Source organism: Mytilus trossulus, chromosome 4, assembly GCF_036588685.1.
Source record: "Mytilus trossulus isolate FHL-02 chromosome 4, PNRI_Mtr1.1.1.hap1, whole genome shotgun sequence".
Lineage (NCBI taxonomy): Eukaryota > Metazoa > Mollusca > Bivalvia > Mytilida > Mytilidae > Mytilus > Mytilus trossulus.
Genome location: NC_086376.1, coordinates 15,761,276 through 15,784,508, shown reverse-complemented (window position 1 = coordinate 15,784,508; position 23,233 = coordinate 15,761,276). Strand labels below are relative to the sequence as shown.

Here is a 23,233-nt window from a genome sequence, read left to right as displayed (position 1 = left end):
CATATAAGTTATTACTTTTAGTTTAAATTATTTTATAGTCAAAATTCTTTATTTTTAATATTAAAGTAATTTAGAAATTTTCCACTTTTTTTTTTTTTATATTTATTCAATTCTTCAACATATATATACAACAGATGTATTACATACTACACGAAGATTTTATAGATTATCAATCTTGATAAATTTAGGCTATCAAACAATTTTTTCTTTAACAAATTAATTTCATATAAAATGTCTTTGTATCAATAAAGGTATGATTCTCTAAAAACATTTGCAAAACATTTGTGTTGGTATGTTCTACCAAAGTTTTTATCCTTAATGTAACATTCTAATATAATTTTGCATTCGATTTGTACTTTATTTTAATTTCCAATGAGAAATTATATGTGAGGAGCATTTATTTGTAATAAGCTAATTCAGGGGAAGTAACTCCACAATTAATTTCTAACAGGCAAATTATTTTGACTAAAGACTGGCGTAATAGAGTTCATTAACAAATGTTTGCTTGTCCCCTATTACAAGTCTGATATTAAAATTATGATCTCTTAATTAATTAAAACACAAGAGAATCATGTACATCGATTAAATCCAATCATCAAGGTTAACCTCAACAGGTAAATCGATCACGTGGTGTAAACAATCTACTTGTCAATACTGGATTAAACTGGTTCATTGTGGTTAGAACTGGTCAATTTTCATGTAAAATTTTAACCCTCACTGAAACTTACCGATTTTAATACAATTTTTTTTTTATAGAAAACTTTAGCACCACGGAGAAAAATTATACATCGCGGCAAGAACGATACCACCGCGGTAGAAAATTATACATCGCGGGCCCGTGGTCCTTTAAGGGCCTGGGGAGAACACTGAAATATGTGAAATAATTCAAGTGAAAAAATTACCATTCTAACCCCTGAAGAATTTTGTTTTCTGCAGTTTTGGGAGGGGGGTCTCTTTGACACATTCATAGTTTTAGTTCTCATTTCTATGCTATGTCTGTCTTAGTAGATTAATTTAACTTTGACCATTTTTCCATGGCTCATCATTGCCCAATGTCAAGTTTGTGACAAAAATATCAGTTATTGATTTGGGGATGTACGGCAGTCGGGTGTTCGGGCAAGTGGCAACCATATGTCCGTGCATTTACTCATGAGCTGTTCAACCAAAGCTTTTAAAATTTAAAATTGTTGTTACTGACAACAAAATAAAGGTCAAGTTCAATAATGACGATTTTGATTTTCACCGTTCAGGAGTTATGGTTCTTGAAAGATGGCGTTTCCAGTTGTGTCAGTGCATTTTCGCCTGAACTGTTCAACCAAAGCTTCCCAAATTTTGATATGTTGTTACTGATGACAAAATGGAGGTCAAGTTCAAAAATGAAGATTTTGACTTGTACCGTTCAGGAGTTATGGCTTAAAAGATTAAAAGATGGTGTTTCCAGTTGTGTCCATGCATTTACTCATGAACTGTTCCACCAAAGCTTTTCAAATTTTAATGTGTTGTTATTGATGACAAAATGGAGGTCAAGTTCAATAATGACGATTTTGATTTTTACCTTTCAGGAGTTATGGTTCTTGCAAGATTGAAAAATGGCGTTTCCATTCATGTTGTTCCATTTACTCATGAACTATTCAACCTAAACCTTTCAAATTTTAATATGTTGGTACTGATGACAAAATGGAGGTCAAATTTGATATTGACGATTTTCACTTTCATCAGTTACAGTTTTTGTGATATTGCCAGGACATAAATAAATATTTATAAATCTGGTTTGCTGTCGTTATGACAGCCTCTTGTTATGATTAAGGTGGTATAGGAGTCTAAGATAAAAATGATAGAATTTGTTCATGATTTTCCAAAACGTAGTATATATTGATATATGTTCAAAAATATAATAAAAATGATAGGTCACCATGCATTTTCTTAAGCTACAGATTGTGACAAAATGACACATTTTGTATGGATTATACAGGAAAAAACACCATTTAGACACTAAATAAAATGATAGAATTGTAAAATAAATTAGGGAAAGATAACTTTCAGACGATGATTTCAGAATATCAAAAGAAAAGATAGGGTCACCGTACGTTTTTTCCGGCTAAAATACAAACTAGGAAAATTCCATGTAGAATCCTTCAGAAAATGCACTGTTTTAGATTTATCTCCCCTTAAAATGCCAATTCGAAAACAGTTAAAAACATCCAAAAATAATCACCACTTGTAAAAATATTAATATTTATAAGAATTGGTTCTTTTAAATGAAATTGCACATTAAATATCTGCATTCCTGTATCAAATTTTGCTAACTTCATAGAAAATTAAGTCAGTTTCTCAGAAACTGTAAGCAGTAGGTCAACTATTTTTGATGTATGTTTCTATCTGACTACTGCTCACATTTTTTGTAAGTTTGCTTCAGACTTACAATATAAGCGTTTCAAATTTATTGTACAGTAAATATAAACTTATATAGAACTCGAATTTGACAATGCTTGTTTTTTGACAAGATTTGTTTCGTTGTGTCTTGTTTAGAAGGTTGCATTTGTTTTCAATTAAAACTGCATGTGCAATAGAAATATTCACAGCATACATATTGCAGTATACAAATTAGCCAATACAGATACACATCAATATTAAAGTGACCTATTGTGTTTATTTTATTGTGACAGCGTTTTTCATTTCATTTATGTAGTAAAAAAGCATTTATGATATGATATTCATTCTATTTCAGTTATGTTACCAGCACAGCCATCACAGAAAAGAGCAGCTACCATGTCAAGACATAAGTTTTCAGCATCTACATACAGTGATCATATGTCATTACTAAGAGCTTTTCAGGTAATAATGGTTAAAAATTATACCCTTGACTGAATATTATTCTCGTATTCATCAATTGATGTGAAAATTTGAAGATAAAGGATCCTTTTTTAAAGATAGAAAAATACTGAAATATTTGATTTGACATTGTAGGCGTGGCAGAAAGCTAAGACTGATGGATGGGATAGAAGTTTCTGTCACAAGAATTACCTGTCGTCTGCTGTTATGGAAATGATTGTTGGCATGAGGTAAACATTGTTAATCGGAGCTATCTTGATATATCTACAGATCAGACATAATGCACTGTTTTTAAAATAGTCTATCTAGTTGAATAACTTGACAATTTCAATGTATTGATAACTTTACTGTGTTTTGTAATTTATCATTAGCAGGTGTTAAGAACAAAATACTCATCTCCTGAATTAAGATGTCCTTAAAAAGAATATTCAATTTTTTTAAGAAACTTGAAATATAACATCCTATAAAAAACGATTGTGTTTGCATTTTATGTATAACATTTCTAAAGGTGTATTATTTTTTTGTGTAGAGCACAACTGTTGGGTCAGCTGAGAGCTTCAGGATTTGTTAGAGCCCGAGGCGGAGGAGATATCCGAGATCTTAATACTAATTCTGAGAACTGGGCAGTGGTCAAGGCATCATTGTGTGCTGGGATGTACCCTAATATCATCAGGGTGGACAGACAAAAGTCACAGCTTCTATCATAGTAAGTTATAATAACTGTAAACTAACTTAGAAAACAAACTGGGATAAACTTATTTCAACATTAAAAGACTATTTTGTAAAATTATTGTTTGCTTGACAATTTATTCAAGAAATTGTTTGACACTTTTCATTTTCAGATATAAACCATAACTTTACTTATAATGTAGACAATATTTGCCCTAGGTGTGTTATATCTCTGGATTTGACTTGTTTCTAGTGTACAGATTCTTAATATCTTGTCTTTATTTTCAGTAAAGAAGGTAAAGTGAAGTTCCACATGTCATCAGTATTAAACACTTTACCAAACTCTGGCTGTCTCAATAAGAATGCCACACATAAGAACGTTGTCAGAAATCTGCCATCAGACTATTTAATGTATGATGAGATGTCTCGCTATGAAAGACTGGCATTTGTCAGATGTTCTACACTGGTGTCTTCAGCTACTGTAGCCCTGTTTGCTGGTCCTAGTAAACTCTCTCCTGATGCAATCAAGGATGCTGATACAGGTATGGACTTTGTAAACATTTAAAAAAAATTAAAAGCAGACATCTTATATTTTTGTATCTTTATCAAGGAAGTTTAAAATCAGTATACAAACATGTTTTTTTTCAGTTGCACTCTTCAAAATTTGATATCAAAGACTGAAATTTGTTATAAGCAGCTGTGACTGTTAATGGATTAAAATGAGAAAGAACATGTGACTGCCTTACAGATTGGCATTGTGAAAAAATAGAATTTAACAACATTTTCTTTCAGTATCTTGTATTGTTTATTATCGCTATTTTGTGCATTTTTCCTTTGATCTTTTTTTGTGATACTTTTTCATATCATACTACTCGCTTGAGATGGAAAATTATCACTAGAAACTAAGGAGGCATGTGGCGTTGCTAAAGGAATTGATTTGAAGTTGACAACTTTGTCATAGGTAAAATAGCAATAAACAGATTATCATTCCTCATCTCAAGTCGATTGGTTTTCTTACCTTCGCCATACTGGCTCAAGCGAGAAAATCAATCGTGTTGAGAGGATCAACGATAATCTATAAGTATAGACCAAATGATTTGCTAAACATTATGTGTGATTTGTTTAGAAAAGGAATATAACATCATTCATCACTATTTTACGAAATTTTCCTTTGATCTTGCTGACTGATAATTTCCTTTCTCAGTATAGTTGAGTGAATATTATCTCTAGAAACTAAGAAAGCACCTGCTGGTTGTCAATGAAATAACTTCGTTATAGGTAAAATAGCGATGAAACAGATTAACATTGGTCATCTCAACTCTATTAATATTGCTTTTCTCACTTTATTCGTTCCTGCTCAATCTTGATAACGAACAATTATCTATAATGAATGGAATATGAATAAAGGAGATGTTGGTTATACATCAACAACCTAACCTAAAATGTTCATTACCTACATGTTTGTACCAGGGTATATCAGGAATTGTATATAATGAATATTTCTTTTGAATACAGAGTACCGTCATTATGATGACTATGTTGATGCTGCCAGTGATAGTGAAGAAGAAGTAGATGGAGAAGTATCAAAGACATCATTACATCTCGATGACTGGCTTAGATTTAAAATTGATCCTGAGGTAAATCATTTAGACCAGTTTTGACATGTTCAGTTTTATTGTTTTGTGCAGTGTGATAAAGCAATTGTATCTTCAGATTCATCAAACAGTTTAAGTGGTGTATACTATAGATTGGTTATTTAATAGTGAAGCTATAAGAAAAGAATACACATACATTGTACATATTTGAAGATCTGATTGAACTGAAAGATTAGGTTTTTGTCGAGCCTGCAACTTTTGTTGCAGAAAGCTCGACATAGGGATAGTGATCCAGCGGCGGCTACGGCGGCGGCTACAGCGGCGGCGGTGTTAGCTCACTTTTTAAAAGCTTTATATTTTAGAAGGTAGAAGACCTGGATGCTTCATACTTTGTATATAGATGCCTCATGTTACGAACTTTCTGTCAGTCACATGTCCAATGTCCTTGACCTCATTTTCATGGTTCAGTGACTACTTGAAAAAAAAGTTAAGATTTTTTGTAATGTTAAATTCTCTCTTATTATAAGTAATTGGATAACTATATTTGGTATGTGCTTACCTTGCAAGGTCCTCATGTCTGTCAGACAGTTTTCACTTGACCTCAACCTCATTTCATGGATCAGTGAACAAGGTTAAGTTTTCGTGGTCAAGTCCATATCTCAGATACTATAAGCAATTAGTCTAGTATATTCGGTGTATGGAAGGACTGTAAGGTGTACATGTCCAACTGGCAGGTGTCATCTGACCTTGACCTCATTTTCATGGTTCAGTGGTTATAGTTAAGTTTTTGTGTTTTGGTCTGTTTTTCTTATACTATATGCAATAGGTCTACTATAATTGGTGTATGGAATGATTGTAAGGTGTACATGTCTAGCTGACAGGTGTCATCTGACCTTGACCTCATTTTCATGGTTCAGTGGTTATAGTTAAGTTTTTGTGTTTTGGTCTGTTTTTCTTATACTATATGCAATAGGTCTACTATAATTGGTGTATGGAATGATTGTAAGGTGTACATGTCTAGCTGACAGGTGTCATTTGACCTTGACCTCATTTTTATGGTTCAGTGGTCAAAGTTAAGTTTTTTAGTTTTGGTCTTTTTTTCTAATACTTTATGCATTAGGTCAACTATATTTTGTGTATGGACATATTTTATGATCTTTATGTCGGTTATGCTGGGTTTATTTGACTTTGGCCTCATTTTCACGGTCCATTGCTAAGTTTTAAGTGTTTGTGTGTTTTGGTCTGATTTTCTTTATTTACTAGTATAAGCAATAAGTCAACTATATTTGTTGTATTGAAGAATTGTTAGCTGTTAATGTCTGCCTGGCATGATTCATCTGACCTTGACCTCATTTTCATGGTTGATTGATCAATGTTTCCTTTTCTTGGTTAATGTTGAGTTTATGTGACAGTTGTAATAAAGCTTTATATTAAGGTCTATCAAGATAGTATCAAGGATTATTAAAGAAGGCGAGACATTTCAGTGTGTGCACTCTTGTTAAAAAAAGGGATGAACGTATTTTCTTAACACATACTAACAGACAGAATATGTTTGATAAATATTTCAGGTAAAGTAACAATTGTAGGGTTTGGGATTGTATTGTAGTTACATCCTATCTAATGCTTTCTTTGTTTTTCTCTCTTTTCTATATTCACACTGCTGAGGGTTAATATTTTAAACATCTTTGTACAGATTTGTATTAAGTTCATTAATATATATATACATACCTAAGATTGATACAATTTTTAACTATCACTATTTTAATTTGTTAGTTTATTTATGTTGTAGACAGCAACATGTATTATGCAATTAAGGACTAAATGGCACAGCCTTTTCTTGAGGAGGATGAGGAATCCATCAAAACCTTGGTCTCAAGTTGATGAGGTAAAACTCAGGAGTAAACACATAATGGGTTTGTGTAGAGTTCAGAAAAAACAAACATGATAGCTTTGTCAGTTAAAGAAAGGAAGTACACAATTCTAGTTGTTATAAAAAAAAGGAGACAGTGTATGATCTACAATGAGATAAACTATCCACCAAAACAGTTCACAGTACAGCTTTAAAATATGACCAAAACTGGAATCCATTTTATATTCACTGATGTAGAATTCATCTCATTTGGTAATATCTTGTTAGTTTTATGTCTATGGAAAACACTTGAGGAATCTTTAATAATCTTAGATATCTATAGTTTCTGAACACTACTCATTTTGTATTTCTTTACTTGATGTAGGGCATTGTCAGATGCTTAAACCAACCAGCATTTTCTTGAATTATAGAAAAATATTTGATACTTTTTAAAACTTTCTTTATAATGCCATAATATTTTTAAATCTTGAATTTTGTGTTCTCCAGGCAGTAATTAGAGCAGTAATAAATGTTCTTACCAATGAAGAACAAGCTTTAGGATTACAACAGCCTGCTGGGATAGGACAAAGACCAAGACCCATGAGTAAGTATTATAAAACTTTTGTATAGAATAAAACTAATTCAATGAGGTATGAGTATTAAGATTCTTATATCCTAGACTGAATATATATCATATAAAGATATAATATTACTTCATTGTTAAATGCAACAAAAGAGTCCATATCAAAATAGAGCAATACTGTACAATTACCTAACAATAACAGTTTGTCTTGAACGGTGACTTAATAAAATTATACCTCATAGCTGTCAACTGACCCGTATTCTGCGGGTGTGACCCGAGATTTTCACAATTCTGAGGGATCACCCGGATCATCCGCCGGGTCATTGAAATAACCCGGGAATTCCGAAAATGACCCGATTTCACCCGTATTTCTTAGCCTTGAGATTGATTTCATAAGTATTAATATTCAATTGAAATACCGGCAAATTCGTAATTCTTCCATGAACAGAAAGTTCATCTAGCTATGTAAACTGTCAAATTAAGTGACCCATTAAGTGCATGGCTTCACTTGACAGCTTTGGTGTCAAACACACTATTAATTAACACCAATTACCTTAGCTTTAGGTCGTAAATAAATTGCCCTATCGGTTTACAAAAATATTTCAACCAAGATTTACTTCCCCTGATTTGTCACCATTCAAAATTATTCCTTATATTTACGTTTTATGGGTGAAAAAGATTTAATAATAAAAATATAAAATACAAATACATATTGAAAAATAACTTATCATTCTTTTTATACCTTTATACAGTTTTTAAAAAAAAGTTGAAAATTATATTTTACATTTATACTTCCTTTAACTGTATTACTATATTTTATCATAGTCTAATTTTCTTAAAGTTTAATTACATAGCCACTTGTGTCAAACCTCTTAGAATTACATTTGAATAAGAAATTGTAGTGTTTCATTATCTCAAAAAGCAAACAAAACATCATACTGTGTTACTCAAAAAAAATCTTTACAAGTGCAATAAAATAATTGTTAATGGAATTTAAAATGACTTAACCAAGTGAACATACATTGATGTTTTGGTATCTTTGATTTACATTTTAAGAAAATGTACCATTTATACTGAAATTCTGCTCGAAAAAGTTTGTACGCGTTATGACCTGAGATTTGATACTTCAATGCAGGTCATGACCTTCATTTTCATCATCACAGGTTGACAGGTATGATACCTTCACTCTGTAAAAGGGGGATATATTGCAATTACCTTGTTCAATCTGTTCAAAAATATTTTCATCACACTTTTCTCAGTAACTACTAAAATATCTCTATATTTGGTCAATAGCTAGACAGAAATGTGAGAGCACTTTTAAAATCTGTCAGACACATATTTCCTGTTTGAGATTATTCGAATGTTTCCCATATTAAGAATAAACTTGATACTTTTATCACACATTTCTAGAGCTTTATATTTGGTCTGCAACTGACAGCCAAGACTGGTACTGTGAAACGTTTTTTTGCATCTGCCAGACACCTACCGTACTTCATGTTTTCTAATACTTTGAATTTTTAAAGTATGTTTTATAGCATGACTGCACATATAACATATTGTTGTAACTTTGGTTCATATGATTATAAGGGAACAAAATATTTAGATTTTTAATTCTTTAAATACCAATAATATGAATGATTGTGTTGATATTTGAATTACAGCCTCAGAATCTTTGATGTCTGGAAGCTACTCAGGTAATGAGAATGAGGAATATGGCAATGGTAGGAATGTGAGAAAGGGTCTAACAACACCACCAGCCAAACAGATTCAGCTTCTGTCAAGTAAATATCATGATTATAAATATTTTTCGATTATTTTGTTTGCATTTTGAAAACAATCTAATTGTATAATGTAACAGTGTGAATTATAATATATGTTAAATTTTAATTTTTTCATGTTTTGAAACTTATTTTCTGTCTTTTATTCTATTATGACATAATCTCCCTTATTCATTGTTTGATAACTACTTTATATTAACAACAGTTTTTGTTAAATACTGTCATCCTCTATTAAGTACCGTAATGTGAGGACAGTATTTAAACATTATCAGTCTTCCCAGTGCATAGATAACCCTTCTTAGCTCATAGTCAATTATCAAGTCAGGACTTAATAAATATGTCCAATACTTAACACTGATGTGATAATTCTTGACCCAAGGTTTATAAGTTTAATCTGAACTTATAAAAGTCCCCTTCCAGTTTATTCATTTGTTTTAAAAAGAAAATCATACAAATGAAACTTGATACATGTATATGTACTTTGAAGTAATATCTTTGTATTGTTTTATCGACAGGGACACCCAAAGGAGATAGAGAATCTTTCAGTAGTAATACCTCCTCCTCTAACAGTCCAAGAGGAAGTGAAGCCAGCACCCCATCAGGTAGTCCTCAGCCTAAACAAGGTCAAGGTCATCCTTGTAGGTACTATGTGATGAAATGTACACACCAGAAGACATTAGACATGTCAGTCAGTAACGGAACCTGGTTTGTCACAGCCACTAGTGCAAAGAAAATCAATAAATCTTTTCAGGTTTGTCTATCATTTTTATAACCAATACTGTTTATTTTATTACAAATGTAACTTGAATTCAAATTAGTTGATTCAACAAATTCAACAAAAAAGACTGCTGGTTATTTCATGTATATTGCTTCTACTAATAAAAATGGGGGAGTTAGATCATAAATTCTGTATTACAACTAATCTCTTAATCTACTTTGAACAAAAAAAGACATAGTCTTCTCTCTACTTAAAATTTTTTTTTTAGATACCAGGCTTATAATTTTACGGTAGATGTGCATTTCATCTACAAAAAAATCATCAGTGACACTCAAAACCAAAAATTTAAAAGGCCACATTTAGTTTGAGGGTGAAGAAAATTGAAAAACCAAAATTCAAAAAAGATTTTGGAAAATTAATCTATTCTTGAGTAGATAGTATTTAGTATTTTGAGCAATTCAGAGTTTTGTAAATAGTCAAGTGTTTTCAGTATAACCAGATCTTTCAGTCAAAGATGATTTTGTGAGATAAAAAGCATAGACTATTTATTTTCTGATATCTCTTCAGGATGGTAAAACTGTGTTGATGATATTCTCCATCAATGCCAGTGGACATTTCCAGGGATATGCCAAGATGACTTCATTAGCGGCTAAAGATAAAGTATCAGGTGTACAGAATTCTAACTTCAATTATATATGCTCTATAGAATGGATAAAAAGGTATAGTATAATGTTTTTATACAAAAATATGGGATGAAGGCAGAGCTCCAGATAAGCTGCATATTTGCGTGATCACGCAATACAAATAATAAAAAACCCAATGCAATTACCAATTGCAGGGTTCAATAACCCAGTTAATTCAAAGGAAAACCCAATTATATGCCCAAACCATGAGTTCTCAACCCTTTTATTGGCTACTGTTTGCGTTATTTACCCTTATCTGTTTACAGTCGTCGCGGAAATCTATTTTTATAATATTTATAATTCTAAAAATAGATCCCTGCATCAAGTAGCTGAAATGGGTCCCTGTTGGAGTTTTTTCTGTTGCTCAATAGCTGAAAACATTTCGATCTTCTCTGCGTTTATCCAATTAGCTTGTGTCAAGTAGTCATATTTTTTAGCTCACCGGGCCCGAAGGGCCAAGTGAGCTTTTCTCATCACTTGGCGTCCGTCGTCCGGCTTTAACTTTTACAAAAATCTTCTCCTCTGAAACTACTTGGCCAAATAAAACCAAACTTGGCCACAATCATCATTGATCATAGTTTAAAGTTTGTGTTTTTTTACCCGGCCAACCATCCAAGATGGCCGCCATGGCTAAAAATAGAACATAGGGGTAAAATGCAGTTTTTGGCTTATAACTCAAAAACCAAAGCATTTAGAGCAAATCTGACAGAGTAAAATTGTTTATCAAGTCAAGATCTATCTGCCCTGAAATTTTCAGATGAATCAGACAACCCATTGTTGGGTTGCTGCCCCTAAATTGGTAATTTTAAGGAAATTTTACTGTTTTTGGTTATTATCTTGAATATTATTATAGATGGAGATAAACTGTAAACAGCAATAATGTTCAGCAAAGTAAGATTTACAAATAAGTCAACATGACCAAAATGGTCAGTTGACCCCTTTAGGAGTTATTGCCCTTTATAGTCAATTTTTAACTATTTTTCGTAAATATCCATGATCTTTTACAAAAATCTTCTCCTCTGAAACTATCGGGCCAAATTAATCCAAACTTGGCCACAATCATCATTGATGTATCTAGTCTAAAGTTTGTGTTTTTTGACCTGGCCAACCATCCAAGATGGCCACCATGGCTAAAAATATAACATAGGGGTAAAATGCAGTTTTTGGCTTATTACTCAAAAACCAAAGCATTTAGAGCAAATCTGACAGAGGTAAAATTGTTCATCTGGTCAAGATCTATCTGCCCTGAAATTTTTAGATGAATCAGAACATTCGTTGTTAGGTTGCTAAATTGGTAATTTTAAGGAAATTTTGCAGTTTTGGGTTATTATCTTGAATATTATTATAGATAGAGATTAACTGTAAACAGCAATAATGTACAGCAATTTAAGACTCAAAAATAAGTCAGAATGACCAAAATGTTCAATTGACCCCTAAGAAGTTATTGTCCTTTATAATCAATTTTTAACAATTTTCATAAAATTTGTAAATTTTTACTAACATTTTCCACTGAAACTACACAGACAAGTTCATGATAGATAGAAATAATTGTAAGCAGCAAGAATTTTCAGTAAAGTAAGATGTACAAACACATCACAATCACCTAAACACAATTTTGTCATGAACTGTCTGCTTCCTTTGTTTAATTCTCACATACCTAGGTGAGTGACACAGGCTCATTAGAGCCTCTAGTTTTGCATTGCTCGGGATTTATCATAATATACATTGAATTAAAATGAAAGTGAATGTCAGGTAAAAATTATTAAATAGAAGCATGTTTTCTGCTTCTATTGAAAAGCTAAGGGAAAGTTATGATGATAACAAGACTCAGCAAGTGTTTTTAGGAAGCGTCCATTAAAACCACAGACGTGTGTGCGTACCTTAACGAGAACATTGCTAATAAACACGGGGTTTCGTCAAAAACGAAATCAGTTGGAAAAAGTGAAAGGCCAAATCAATTTTGACAAGATAAAGAATCAGAAACCAAAAGTTCTAATAAAAGACAACTAAACCCAGATTTATGGAAATTGAATAAAACAAAATCATTCAAGTATAATTAGAGTTTATGTACTATTTTTTTCATTTTAAGATTAATTAATGAATACACACACAGGCACTGGTCTCAGAATTTATTAGATAAAAGTATAAAACGAGTGCCTGTGAATACACATATCCATTTTTGTGAGAAAATACAAAACTGGCAAAAGATTTGAAATGGGACACAATTTAAACCTACAATTGCTCCTCAGTGAATAAACCAAATAAAACAGCTAAACAAAGAAAGAAACATATTTAAGATGGAAAAAAATCTAGGGTTGATATTTCCTAAATATTCAATATTGTGTTGATGAAAAAACCCAATACTTTCAGGAGTTTGGTAGTGAAAAACCCAATTTGATATTAACATGAGGGGTGAATGGGAATTGATAATGCAATTAAAAACCTTTATCAACCAATTATATAAGAAAATGGTGGGTAAAAACCCCAATTTGTGAATTCTTAACTGGAGCTCTGGATGAAGGATTTATTTTTAAACATTTATTGATTTTAATTTGATGTAACCTGACAATTATATATTTATAGATTATTGTTGATTGTCTCAACGAGATTGATTTTCACGCTTGAGCTGGTACAGCGAAAGTGAGAAAAGCAATCGAGTTGAGATGACCAATGATAATCTGTTTATCGCTATTTTACCTATGACGACATTGTCAATTTCATGTCAATTTTGTAAGCAACGCCACGTGGCCTCCTTAGTTTCTAGTGATAATTTTTCCATCTCAAGCGAGAAGCATGATATGAAAATTATCACAAAAAAAGATCAAAAGAAAAATGCACAAAATAGCGATAAATATATATTCCAAACTTTTTATTATAAGTCTTATAATTTTTTTTTTTAAATAATTAGTATTTTGTATAAACTATAAAGGATATTATCATAGCATTTCTTTTATCTTTTTTTCAGAAATAATCTTCCATTTCAATTGACTCATCATCTGCTTAATCCACTGAACGAGAACAAGAGAGTACAAATTAGTAGGGATGGACAGGTATGTCTATGTTTATGTTTTTGCATGGTTTTAAACTCTTCTTCAGGTGTCAATCATCTAGTCGGACCAATGTTAACCTCTTTTGTCCCTTTAACCTTAAGTTCTTAAAGAGATATAATTTATTATCAAGATAGAAATAATCTATAACCAGTGGCAAAATAAATGTCAATGTTTAGGAAAAAATTTCAATAAAAAAAAAAACCTGAAATCTACATACATATACAATACTAGGTCAATGTCAGAAAAATATCAACTTTTTTGTATGAGGCTGAGAAACTGGGGAAGGACGAGTTTCTACCGAACCCTTCCCCAGTTTGGCGCAGAGTACAAAAAAGTAGATACTGATAACATACAATAAAATTAACACTAAGCTCCATGTATCAGAAAGTAAAAAAAAATAGTTACAATTTTTGAGGGTCAATTTCCATTTTATTCCCTAACTGCATATTGATTGCTACCTTAATATAAAAAAAATCGAAAAACTCATTGACTGACTTGTTTTTTCATTTTTATTAGACATAAATATTTTCTGTCATGTAAAAGTGTATCACAAAATACATCACAGAAAAATATTACAAGGGCAGAGATAACATGACCCGTTTCTTTATAGGAGGTAGAACCATCTGTTGGAGAAGCATTAACCAAACTATGGGACAGAAAGGAACCATTAGAGAGGGGCTGGAGGGGAGACAATCAGTCATATCAACACTATGACTCTAATGAACAAAGATATCAACATCAATATCAAAGTGCAAATCAATATTATCCTCCAGAGGGCGCTTCTGGCAATGCTGAAATGTTCAATGCAGCTAGATTGTATGGCAGTATGAATACCTTTCCTACATACCCTGGGTATATGATGTCACCACCCAGACAGAATCCCGTCACAATTCTTCAGAGAAACCAAAACAGGAGATATCAAAATTATGGGAGGCAGCATGGCCCAAGTGGAGATAACTGATAAGTGACCAGAGTTGTCTTTCTTGGAATCTGTGATACAATAATTTCACAATCATGCATTAGAACCTGTCTTAAACAATGTTGTCATATCTTAATCATCATATCTATAACATCTGATTATTATGTAGAGATCTGTCTATTTCTGTACATTCATCTTTAATTTTCAAAATGTTGATTAAAGTACCTGTTTTATCGAATTATAAGAAAACTTCCACAAATCATAGACCATACACATATTTAGTGAGACCTTTGTGGGTTATCATGATCTTTAAACACCCCTTACCACTGTAATAGTATTCACTGTTATAAGCAAATTGAATTTTATTTTGGTGATTTGTTTTTAGAAATAATGGGTTTTGATACTCTTTAGAGATGATAGAAAATTTAGAATAAGGGTATTTGTTATCTTTTGCTTTACTCAATTTAGTTTAATACCTTGTATGCGAAAAAAGGTGTTAAAAAATATCTTGGGGAAACATGATTTTCTTTAATATAAAATTTGGAAATGACGAAATTTTTATGAAGAATTTATCTTCTGAAATCTTTAAAATTTTCAACTTTATTACTGTTAAAAAGTGTTTAATAGGTACAAATCAAAAAAGTCACATTTCTGCACCCTTTTTGTCTTTAGAATAATAAAAAAAGACTGAAAAGAACATTGATCTGAAACTGCATGATGCTATTGACTTTTGTTTTTCTTGGCAAATGACAGATGTTTTATTTTAGTGCAATTTGTTGAGTCTGTGTAAAGTCTGTAAGAAATTGTTGCAAAATACAAGTAACATTTTATGATAGTAGCTTAGTTCACTTATAAGAATTTGAATGCTATGCAGAATACTTTAAAGAGAATGCTAACACTGAAAACTAGATACTCATATTTTGAAAAATATAGATGTGAACAAACAAAAGCATTGAAATACATGTACAATTATATATTCTGATACCAGTCTTAATCAGCATTGAGTAAACAAGATATATATTTTTTCTAGTATATATGTAGGAAATACATGGGAACATGTATGTATTAGTTAGATTAGTGCATGTCTCAAAGAAGTTATTTTAAAGGCGTAATGAGTATTTATTGGACTTTGAACCTGATGTTTTTGTTTGTTGAATGGAAAGACTGTTGTTAAATGCAAGACATAGGTATTTCCGTTTATTAACAGTTTATACAAGCTTTATATCTTAGAAGGTAAAAGGATCCATATTTTAAGTAGAAGATAGATTATGTAGTGACATGCCAGCCATTATTGACTATATGTCATATTTCTTTTGAAGAGAAATCTCTATTACTTGTCGATAAGGAAAGTTTTTAAACAGTCCCACCAAAGTTTTTCTGTGTCTATGGCATGTTATATGTAAGTGCAGCAGTCTTATCTGTTTGTATGATTCAACCAAAATAAATAATATAAATAGTTTTATATAACTGCCTTCAGTATTCACAAAAGTGATTCCCATTCAGTTCTAAGCATTATTTTAACAAAGGTTATATTTGTCAAATAGTGTTGGTCTCGTTCTTAATGACAAGATACACTTGTTGTTAATATACTTTGAAATAATAGAGTTAAAATATTATTCACACATAGCTTTTCAATAGGTAAGACATTTTTTTGGTGTCCTCAATGTTGAGGTTTGCTAGTACTGTCTGAATAATGCTTACATTTATTGATAAAAACTGTATTAGTCTGAGAATATAATTTGAGTAAATAGAAGGATAGCATATATAGTCTTGACTCATCTGAAGTATAAACATTGTTCAGTGTCATAATGCAACATTGAGATATCCAATATGTGTGTGTGTGTGTATTTTTCTCTTCAACAAATAATTGTAAGGTTGTAAATTAAAAAATATTTCATCTTTCCAATTTAAAATCGGAATGTGCAGTTTACTGTAGTAATTAATTTTCAAACTTTATAATTGTAAGTAAAAATGTTTTTCCTGTTTGTTATATTTATAACATAGGAGTTGGGACACCTAGCCATGAAAGAGCCAAGTTTAACATATTTTTCAGTCATCATTTCTTTTATTATTTGGTAAAGTTAACTTATGAAATGCAGTAAATCAAAATATGGATAACTTTCCTAAATGTAACATTGGAAAACTAGTTTGATACATTGTGTAGTAAGGTGTCTCCATAAGATTATACCAATTATCAATAGATACAATGTGTTTATTTTCATAAAAAAATGGTCTATCATTATAAGTTTGATTTACTTTGGCAAGACTAAATATGTACGACAACTGTTGTCTTTAAACACTCAAGTAAAACCATTTCCAAAATAAATATAGAGTAAATTATTTACACTCAATATCCTGGAGGTTTAGTTTGCATAAAGACACGGCATAAGTTATCCAACTTTTGGTGATTATCTTATAAACAGTAGTTTCATTATATTCATAAACATGAAGTTTTACTTTAGCAAGATATTAGTATTTATATGTTTATATTTTAAAACCAGTAGAAATAGATTTTTGGTGGAAAGGCCAAATGGGCTGTTGTAGAATTTGAGTTTTGGTTGAAAAACAAAATGGGCAGCCGCAGATACTTGGCATCCATTTATGTTCCTTACATCAATAACAATTGGCAAAGTAAAAGATAATAGTACATGGATAGCATCATTCATTATAATATTTCAGTATTTTGAACAATACCTTTTCATCTTTGGTATGATGCTATTATTAGTAAATAATTAGATCATGCTGTAATTTTTTTAGCTAATTTTCAAAAAAATATTTAAAATAACAAAAGTTGTTCATGTCTGTAGCGAGTGATACATGCTTCTAGGGGCCTCTTGTTTACTTTTACACAGGTTGTTATATATATATATATTTTGTTGTTATATTTTACATGGAATAAATTGTTACAGTCTATTTGTTATTTTTTACTTTCTTCAATTTTTACCTGAGGGGATTAATGATGTTGGAGGCACAGCATGTTGCAGCAGACAGAAAAATTGGGTGTCTGTCTGTCCTTTCCTTTGGATGTCTGTCTGTCCAGTCTATTAAGCACTCTCATATGTACACATTGTGCCTGATTTTCATGAAATTTATATCAAACTTCTTTAATGGCAATGTCTAGTACAATGTAAAAAATTTAGTTCCAAACACAGACACTCAAGTATGAAATGCACATGGTCAAAATAACTAAAGTTTTAAAAAATGTATTAAAAAAGGAAACAAATGGAATATCAAAAAATAAATTTTTCTGATATATACCACCTAAAAATTAACAAATATTAAAAAAACATAAGTACCCATCCAGGTCCACTGTGTGCTTTTTTACATTTGTATTTCTATTTTTTTTCATCTGATGAGTTTAGCCTATTTCATCTGATATTTATAGTTTCTTCTTATGCTGTACTGTTACACAACTTTCCCAGGTTAGGAGGAGGGTTGGCACTTCAATGTAGTTTAACCCTGCCACATTCTGTATGTGCCTTTCCAAAGTTGTGAGCCTGTAATTTAATGGTTGTTGTTTGTTTGTGTGTTACATATTTGTTTTTCTTCATTATTTTCATTTCTTTTACTTTTGTCATTTTGGTGCTTTTATAGCTGACTATGTGGTATAGGCTTTGCTTATTGTTGAAGTCCCTTTAGTGTTCTACAGTTGTTTATTTCTGTGTCGTTTTGGTCTCTTGAGCATGGAATCTATATTGAGATTTTTTTTTTTAAAAGAAGTTATTGCAATTTTCAATTTCTCAGATATTTCAATCAGTGTTATTTTTATTAGTAAGAATATGGAACATTCATGCTAGCTTATGACTCTAAGGAAGGAATATATTATATATATGAATCTTCTTTGAATTATTTTTTAAAAATGTAGGTAAACATATGGAAATAAAGCATCTCATCTATCTATATCTATATATCTATCTATTCTACTTGATTCAATAGGCCAAAGTTTTTAGTTGCTATTTTTTCAAATATTCAAATATTTTATTGGACAAAGCACATATGATACAATGCGTATTCCAAGATATAAACACATTAAACATGACAATTTATGCAAATACAACATAAAGAAAACATTTGAAGTACCAATTATATATATAATATCACAGTATTACATAGTATTATACTTATGGTAGACCAACTGACATTAGATTATTATTACGAGCTTCAAAAGCTTGACTTAAATAACTACATATTTGTCTGGTGTTAACTAGATTTACTGGATTAAGTAAATAGATCGTTGATTTAATATCATCATCATTATTAAGGTTTTTGAAAATATCAAACTTCTCTCGAAGGTCTTTATATAGAGGACAATGTAAAAGAAAATGAACTTCATCTTCCACTTTATCTTTACAAAGTTTGCAGTATCTTTCACTTGCTAAAATTTTTGGTTTGCTATACTAAAAAACTAAATAAATAGTTAAATGAGATACAATGGTGTAAGGAAAATAACTGAAATAAATATGAAGTTACTTTTTGAAATGGGAAAATTCAATAATACTTTGTTTCCTTACACCATTGTATTATTGATTGCTATTGATGAGGACAAGGTTTCATGGTGTATCATTATGTCAAAGTACAACTTCCAAAAATGAGTGTGACCTGATTCTCATGTATAAGTTATTTTTAGTTGAGTTTTTAGGGCAAGGTCAGACAGAGTAGTACATACTAGATAAACTTTATTTGATCTGTCAATCCATTGTAATGTCCACATGCAGCCTGCTATGTGTAGCCTGTCATGATAAATATTATATGTGATTATAGGTCAAATACTTCTGTGTATAGTTTATATATGTCATTTGACCCTTTCAACAAAATTTGTCAACAAAGTATTATTGAATTTTCCCATTTCAAAAAGTAACTTCATATTTATTTCAGTTATTTTCCTTACACCATTGTATCTCATTTAACTATTTATTTAGTTTTTTTTTAAATCTCATCATGAATATGCATGATACAATTGCTACATGAAGCAAACAATAATCAATAAAAAAAAAAAAAAAAATTCCATGTAATTTAAAGGATGATTGCTACCATAATGGAGAAATTGCTTTTAAAATTCAGTAAGTAAAAAGATCAAAACTTTTTTTTTCATTATTTCATTCATAACAGAAGAAACCTATTTGTTTATTTACCCCTTTTGTTGAAAAAAACCTTTTATTATCTTTATGTGCCTTTCCAAAGTCAGGAGCCTATAATTCTGTGGCTGTCATTGGTTGTTTTCTGTCATTGCATTTTTTTATTATTATCATTATCTATTTTTTTTCCCTTTAAATCAGTCCCCTGGTTTGAATTGTTTTACATTTTGTCATTTCAGGCCCTTAGCCTTTTGTAGATTACCTCATTGCATGGGTTTTGCTCATTGTTGAAGTGTGCATAGCCCACAGTTCTCATCCTTTGATCTATGGTAAATAGTTTCATTTGCAAACAAACTCATCTTTCAATTTTATACTGTTTACACTTAGTGTAAATTTTACTTATAATTTGGCTAAAATGAAAATGAATTCGTAGAATTAATCTGTAATAGGTGATTTCACAATAATCTTGTTGCACCCTATAAGTAGACATTGTGTGTATGACAAGTACAATAGTCACCATGTTATTATATGATTCAGAGGGACTTTGCCCCATTGATGTTTGACAAATGCATAATATCTTATTAATCAATATTATTTACTCTATACAACGGTTATCTTACTTGGTATTTACTTAATTAATACTGGAAAATAAACAACATTTTCTTAAAACTTAAAGATAAAAGTTTTGAAAACAATGTAATAACTCTGAAATGAGAGATCTGATGAAATACAAAAAACAATCTGGGATTCTTATGTGGTTTATAAAACTGATTTATATCTACTTATTATATGGGTTTGATTTTTTTTTCTCTACTTATTTATCGATATGATAGAGTGACAGTTATCCTGTCATAGTTTTATTAGTGTAAGTTACTCATTTAAGGTGGTAGACCTACGTTAAGGGAAATAACTCTTAAAATCATCAGTACGTTTGTATCAGCCATTTTAATAAATACGTTCTAAGCTTCTAGGATACATAGATTATTTTCAATCTGTTTCAGGTAAATGCTTAAAATACATCAATAAAACTTGACTATTACAAACGCATCACTGAATTGAAGAGTTATCTCCCTGGACCAAGGTCTACCCCCTTAAGTTCACAGTGTAGGTGTTCTAGTTTCCTCAAAATCATTTGATGTTTTCCCTATATGTCCATTTGCAAATTTTTGTACATATACAGGGATCAAACAAATAAAACAATAAATTGAAAAGAGTTCTGCAGTAGGTAGATAAGCAAGGGGTTAAAATTTGGAATGACGCAGGAGTTAAATGCTGTACAATCAATAAGTTGAAGAATTGGTTCAATCTTAAACACCATGAGAAATTCTTCTGAACACTAGTAACAGCACAATTAGGAAAAACTACTACTAGCCCTATCACATTAAGTTACAACACAATAATAATGACATTTATATGTGTATGCTATAGAGCTCATAGACTATACAAATGTGTGTAAAAAACAACATCATTTTACAATGCAGAAAGGTATTTAAAACAATCACTGTCTAAAGTTTGTTCAGCAACCTACATTCAGTTTAGTCTACTGGCATGTAGTTGTCAATACAATGGCTCCAAGACTATGACTGTCTGTTAGAGTGAAGAACTTTGCTTTGCAACTTTAACAAAATCAGAAATTGATATAAAGCATTCACACATTATGTTGAAGGAAAGTTTCTTAGACAAAAAAACACGCACAAAAAAATTTACTTATATTGGATGTCAAGAGGTCAACCTATATCAATGGACTTAAATTTTCAGTGATCCTGTTAGGAAATAAGACTTTTTATTAGAAGTCAAGATCTAGGACTAATATTTTAGTGGAATAGTCCGAGTAAAGACAAGATATAGTAGACAGTTGTAGTTATTCTTATAGCCTCAAGTTTACATACAAAAATGTGGAACATGTTCAGATTAAAATTTTGATTTGGAAAGTAATCCCTAAAAGATGAGATACAAAAATGTGTCAACTGTAAGTAAAAAAAAAGATAAAGAGATGGATCTTTGAGAAAGTAGAGTTATGCATTTTCATCTTACACCATCAAAAATGTGTGTGAAAGTTCAAAAGTACCCATACTTGTGTAGATATTTAACCTACAAGAAGTGTGGATACATCCTGCAGTCATTGTCAACACAGGTGTCTTAACTTCCTTCAAAAGATCTACATGTAATATATCTATCAGACAGGTAAGAATTTTAATGTTATGTTTCTAATATGTGAAGAAGTCTCATGGGGGAAAAAAATTCCAGATTTTTTAAGAAAATGGGACAACCTTTTATGGCTAGATATTCTTTTTTCTTCAGTATCCTCTGAACTTGCAATCAAATAGGTCTAGCTAGGACAATTTGTAAACTCCAGTAATGTGGTAATGGATATTGGAAAATATTGATATAATTTCACTCACTTTAATTTCCCATTGAAGATGGAACTTATTGCAAATGTCTGGTTATCCATTTACAGTACTGCTTTATTGTAGCAAGTCTCATATTGTGTTTATATTTAATCTTTAACCAAAGTCAGGTTTCTGAACTTTCATGACCAGCTCCATTTTTTTTCTCTCATAAATTTGAAATGCTAGGGTATAATAATCTTGTTGTAAGGTGAAAGCCTATCAGTTAAGCATCAAAGACTTAGCAATTGTCAAGATGAGAAACAGCAATACTTAGTAAGTGAAATTTTCCTTAAATAAATTTAATATCTTGTATTTCATTAGATTTTTGTCTTAATTAGATATAAGAAGATGTGGTATGAGTGCCAATGAGACAACACTTCATCCAAGTCACAATTTATAAAAGTAAACCATTATAGGTCAACGTACCGTCTTCAACACGGAGCATTTGCTCACACCGAACAGCAAGCTATAAAGGGCAATGCATGCATATTAATCTGGTGTATCTAAAAAAGAAGGGAATGTGTCATATTCAGAATGCAACTGTTTATTGAAAATTGATTGATAAGGTGGTGTTTAATGTCACATTTATCACACTTGGCTACTCTTCTATATCATGGGCACCAATTATTATTTGTTGAGGAAGCCAGAGTACTTTACCTGGAAAACAACCTTTATCAGGAATAATGGTAATCCTGGGTACAATTTAGATCAGAGGAGAAGACACCTTGCCCAAAAAGGGTAGGGGGTCCTTCTCCCAACCTCAGTGTTGACTGGTAGTTTTCTTCAAATGAACTGCTAATGTTGACAATCAGATATGAAGCAAACAACAAAGTTGGTCACATGTTTGCAAAAAAGAGTAAATATTTTGCAGATGACAAATGGTTACAAAAGTTGCTAACTTTTAGACAGGCATGTAACCATATGTGGTAAGGTGGATCCTTATTTATCAGATTTCATTGGCTAATTGTATTACATAACTTTCATAAGTAAAAGAAACATTTTAAAACTATTGATGACTAAATACTGAATATATTAAATAGTGTTTTGGTAAGCATAGAGGTAACTAAATCATTTACTATACTTCAAAGTACT

At 31.0% G+C, this 23,233-nt stretch overlaps 1 protein-coding gene across 1 annotated transcript in view; it reads left to right on the top strand.

The window, feature by feature from the left end:
* Positions 1–17,589, top strand: part of LOC134714763 (3'-5' RNA helicase YTHDC2-like) — a 36,356-nt gene extending 18,767 nt beyond the window's left edge. The window contains exons 21-32 of the mRNA XM_063576291.1: positions 2,729–2,835; positions 2,968–3,062; positions 3,362–3,538; positions 3,790–4,043; positions 5,017–5,138; positions 6,886–6,981; positions 7,453–7,549; positions 9,190–9,309; positions 9,822–10,057; positions 10,592–10,743; positions 13,673–13,757; positions 14,368–17,589. Coding sequence (XP_063432361.1) covers positions 2,729–2,835; positions 2,968–3,062; positions 3,362–3,538; positions 3,790–4,043; positions 5,017–5,138; positions 6,886–6,981; positions 7,453–7,549; positions 9,190–9,309; positions 9,822–10,057; positions 10,592–10,743; positions 13,673–13,757; positions 14,368–14,718 — 1,892 coding nt within the window. The 3' untranslated portion in view covers positions 14,719–17,589. The remainder of the gene's footprint in view (positions 1–2,728; positions 2,836–2,967; positions 3,063–3,361; positions 3,539–3,789; positions 4,044–5,016; positions 5,139–6,885; positions 6,982–7,452; positions 7,550–9,189; positions 9,310–9,821; positions 10,058–10,591; positions 10,744–13,672; positions 13,758–14,367) is intronic.
* The last annotated feature ends 5,644 nt before the right edge of the window (positions 17,590–23,233 follow it).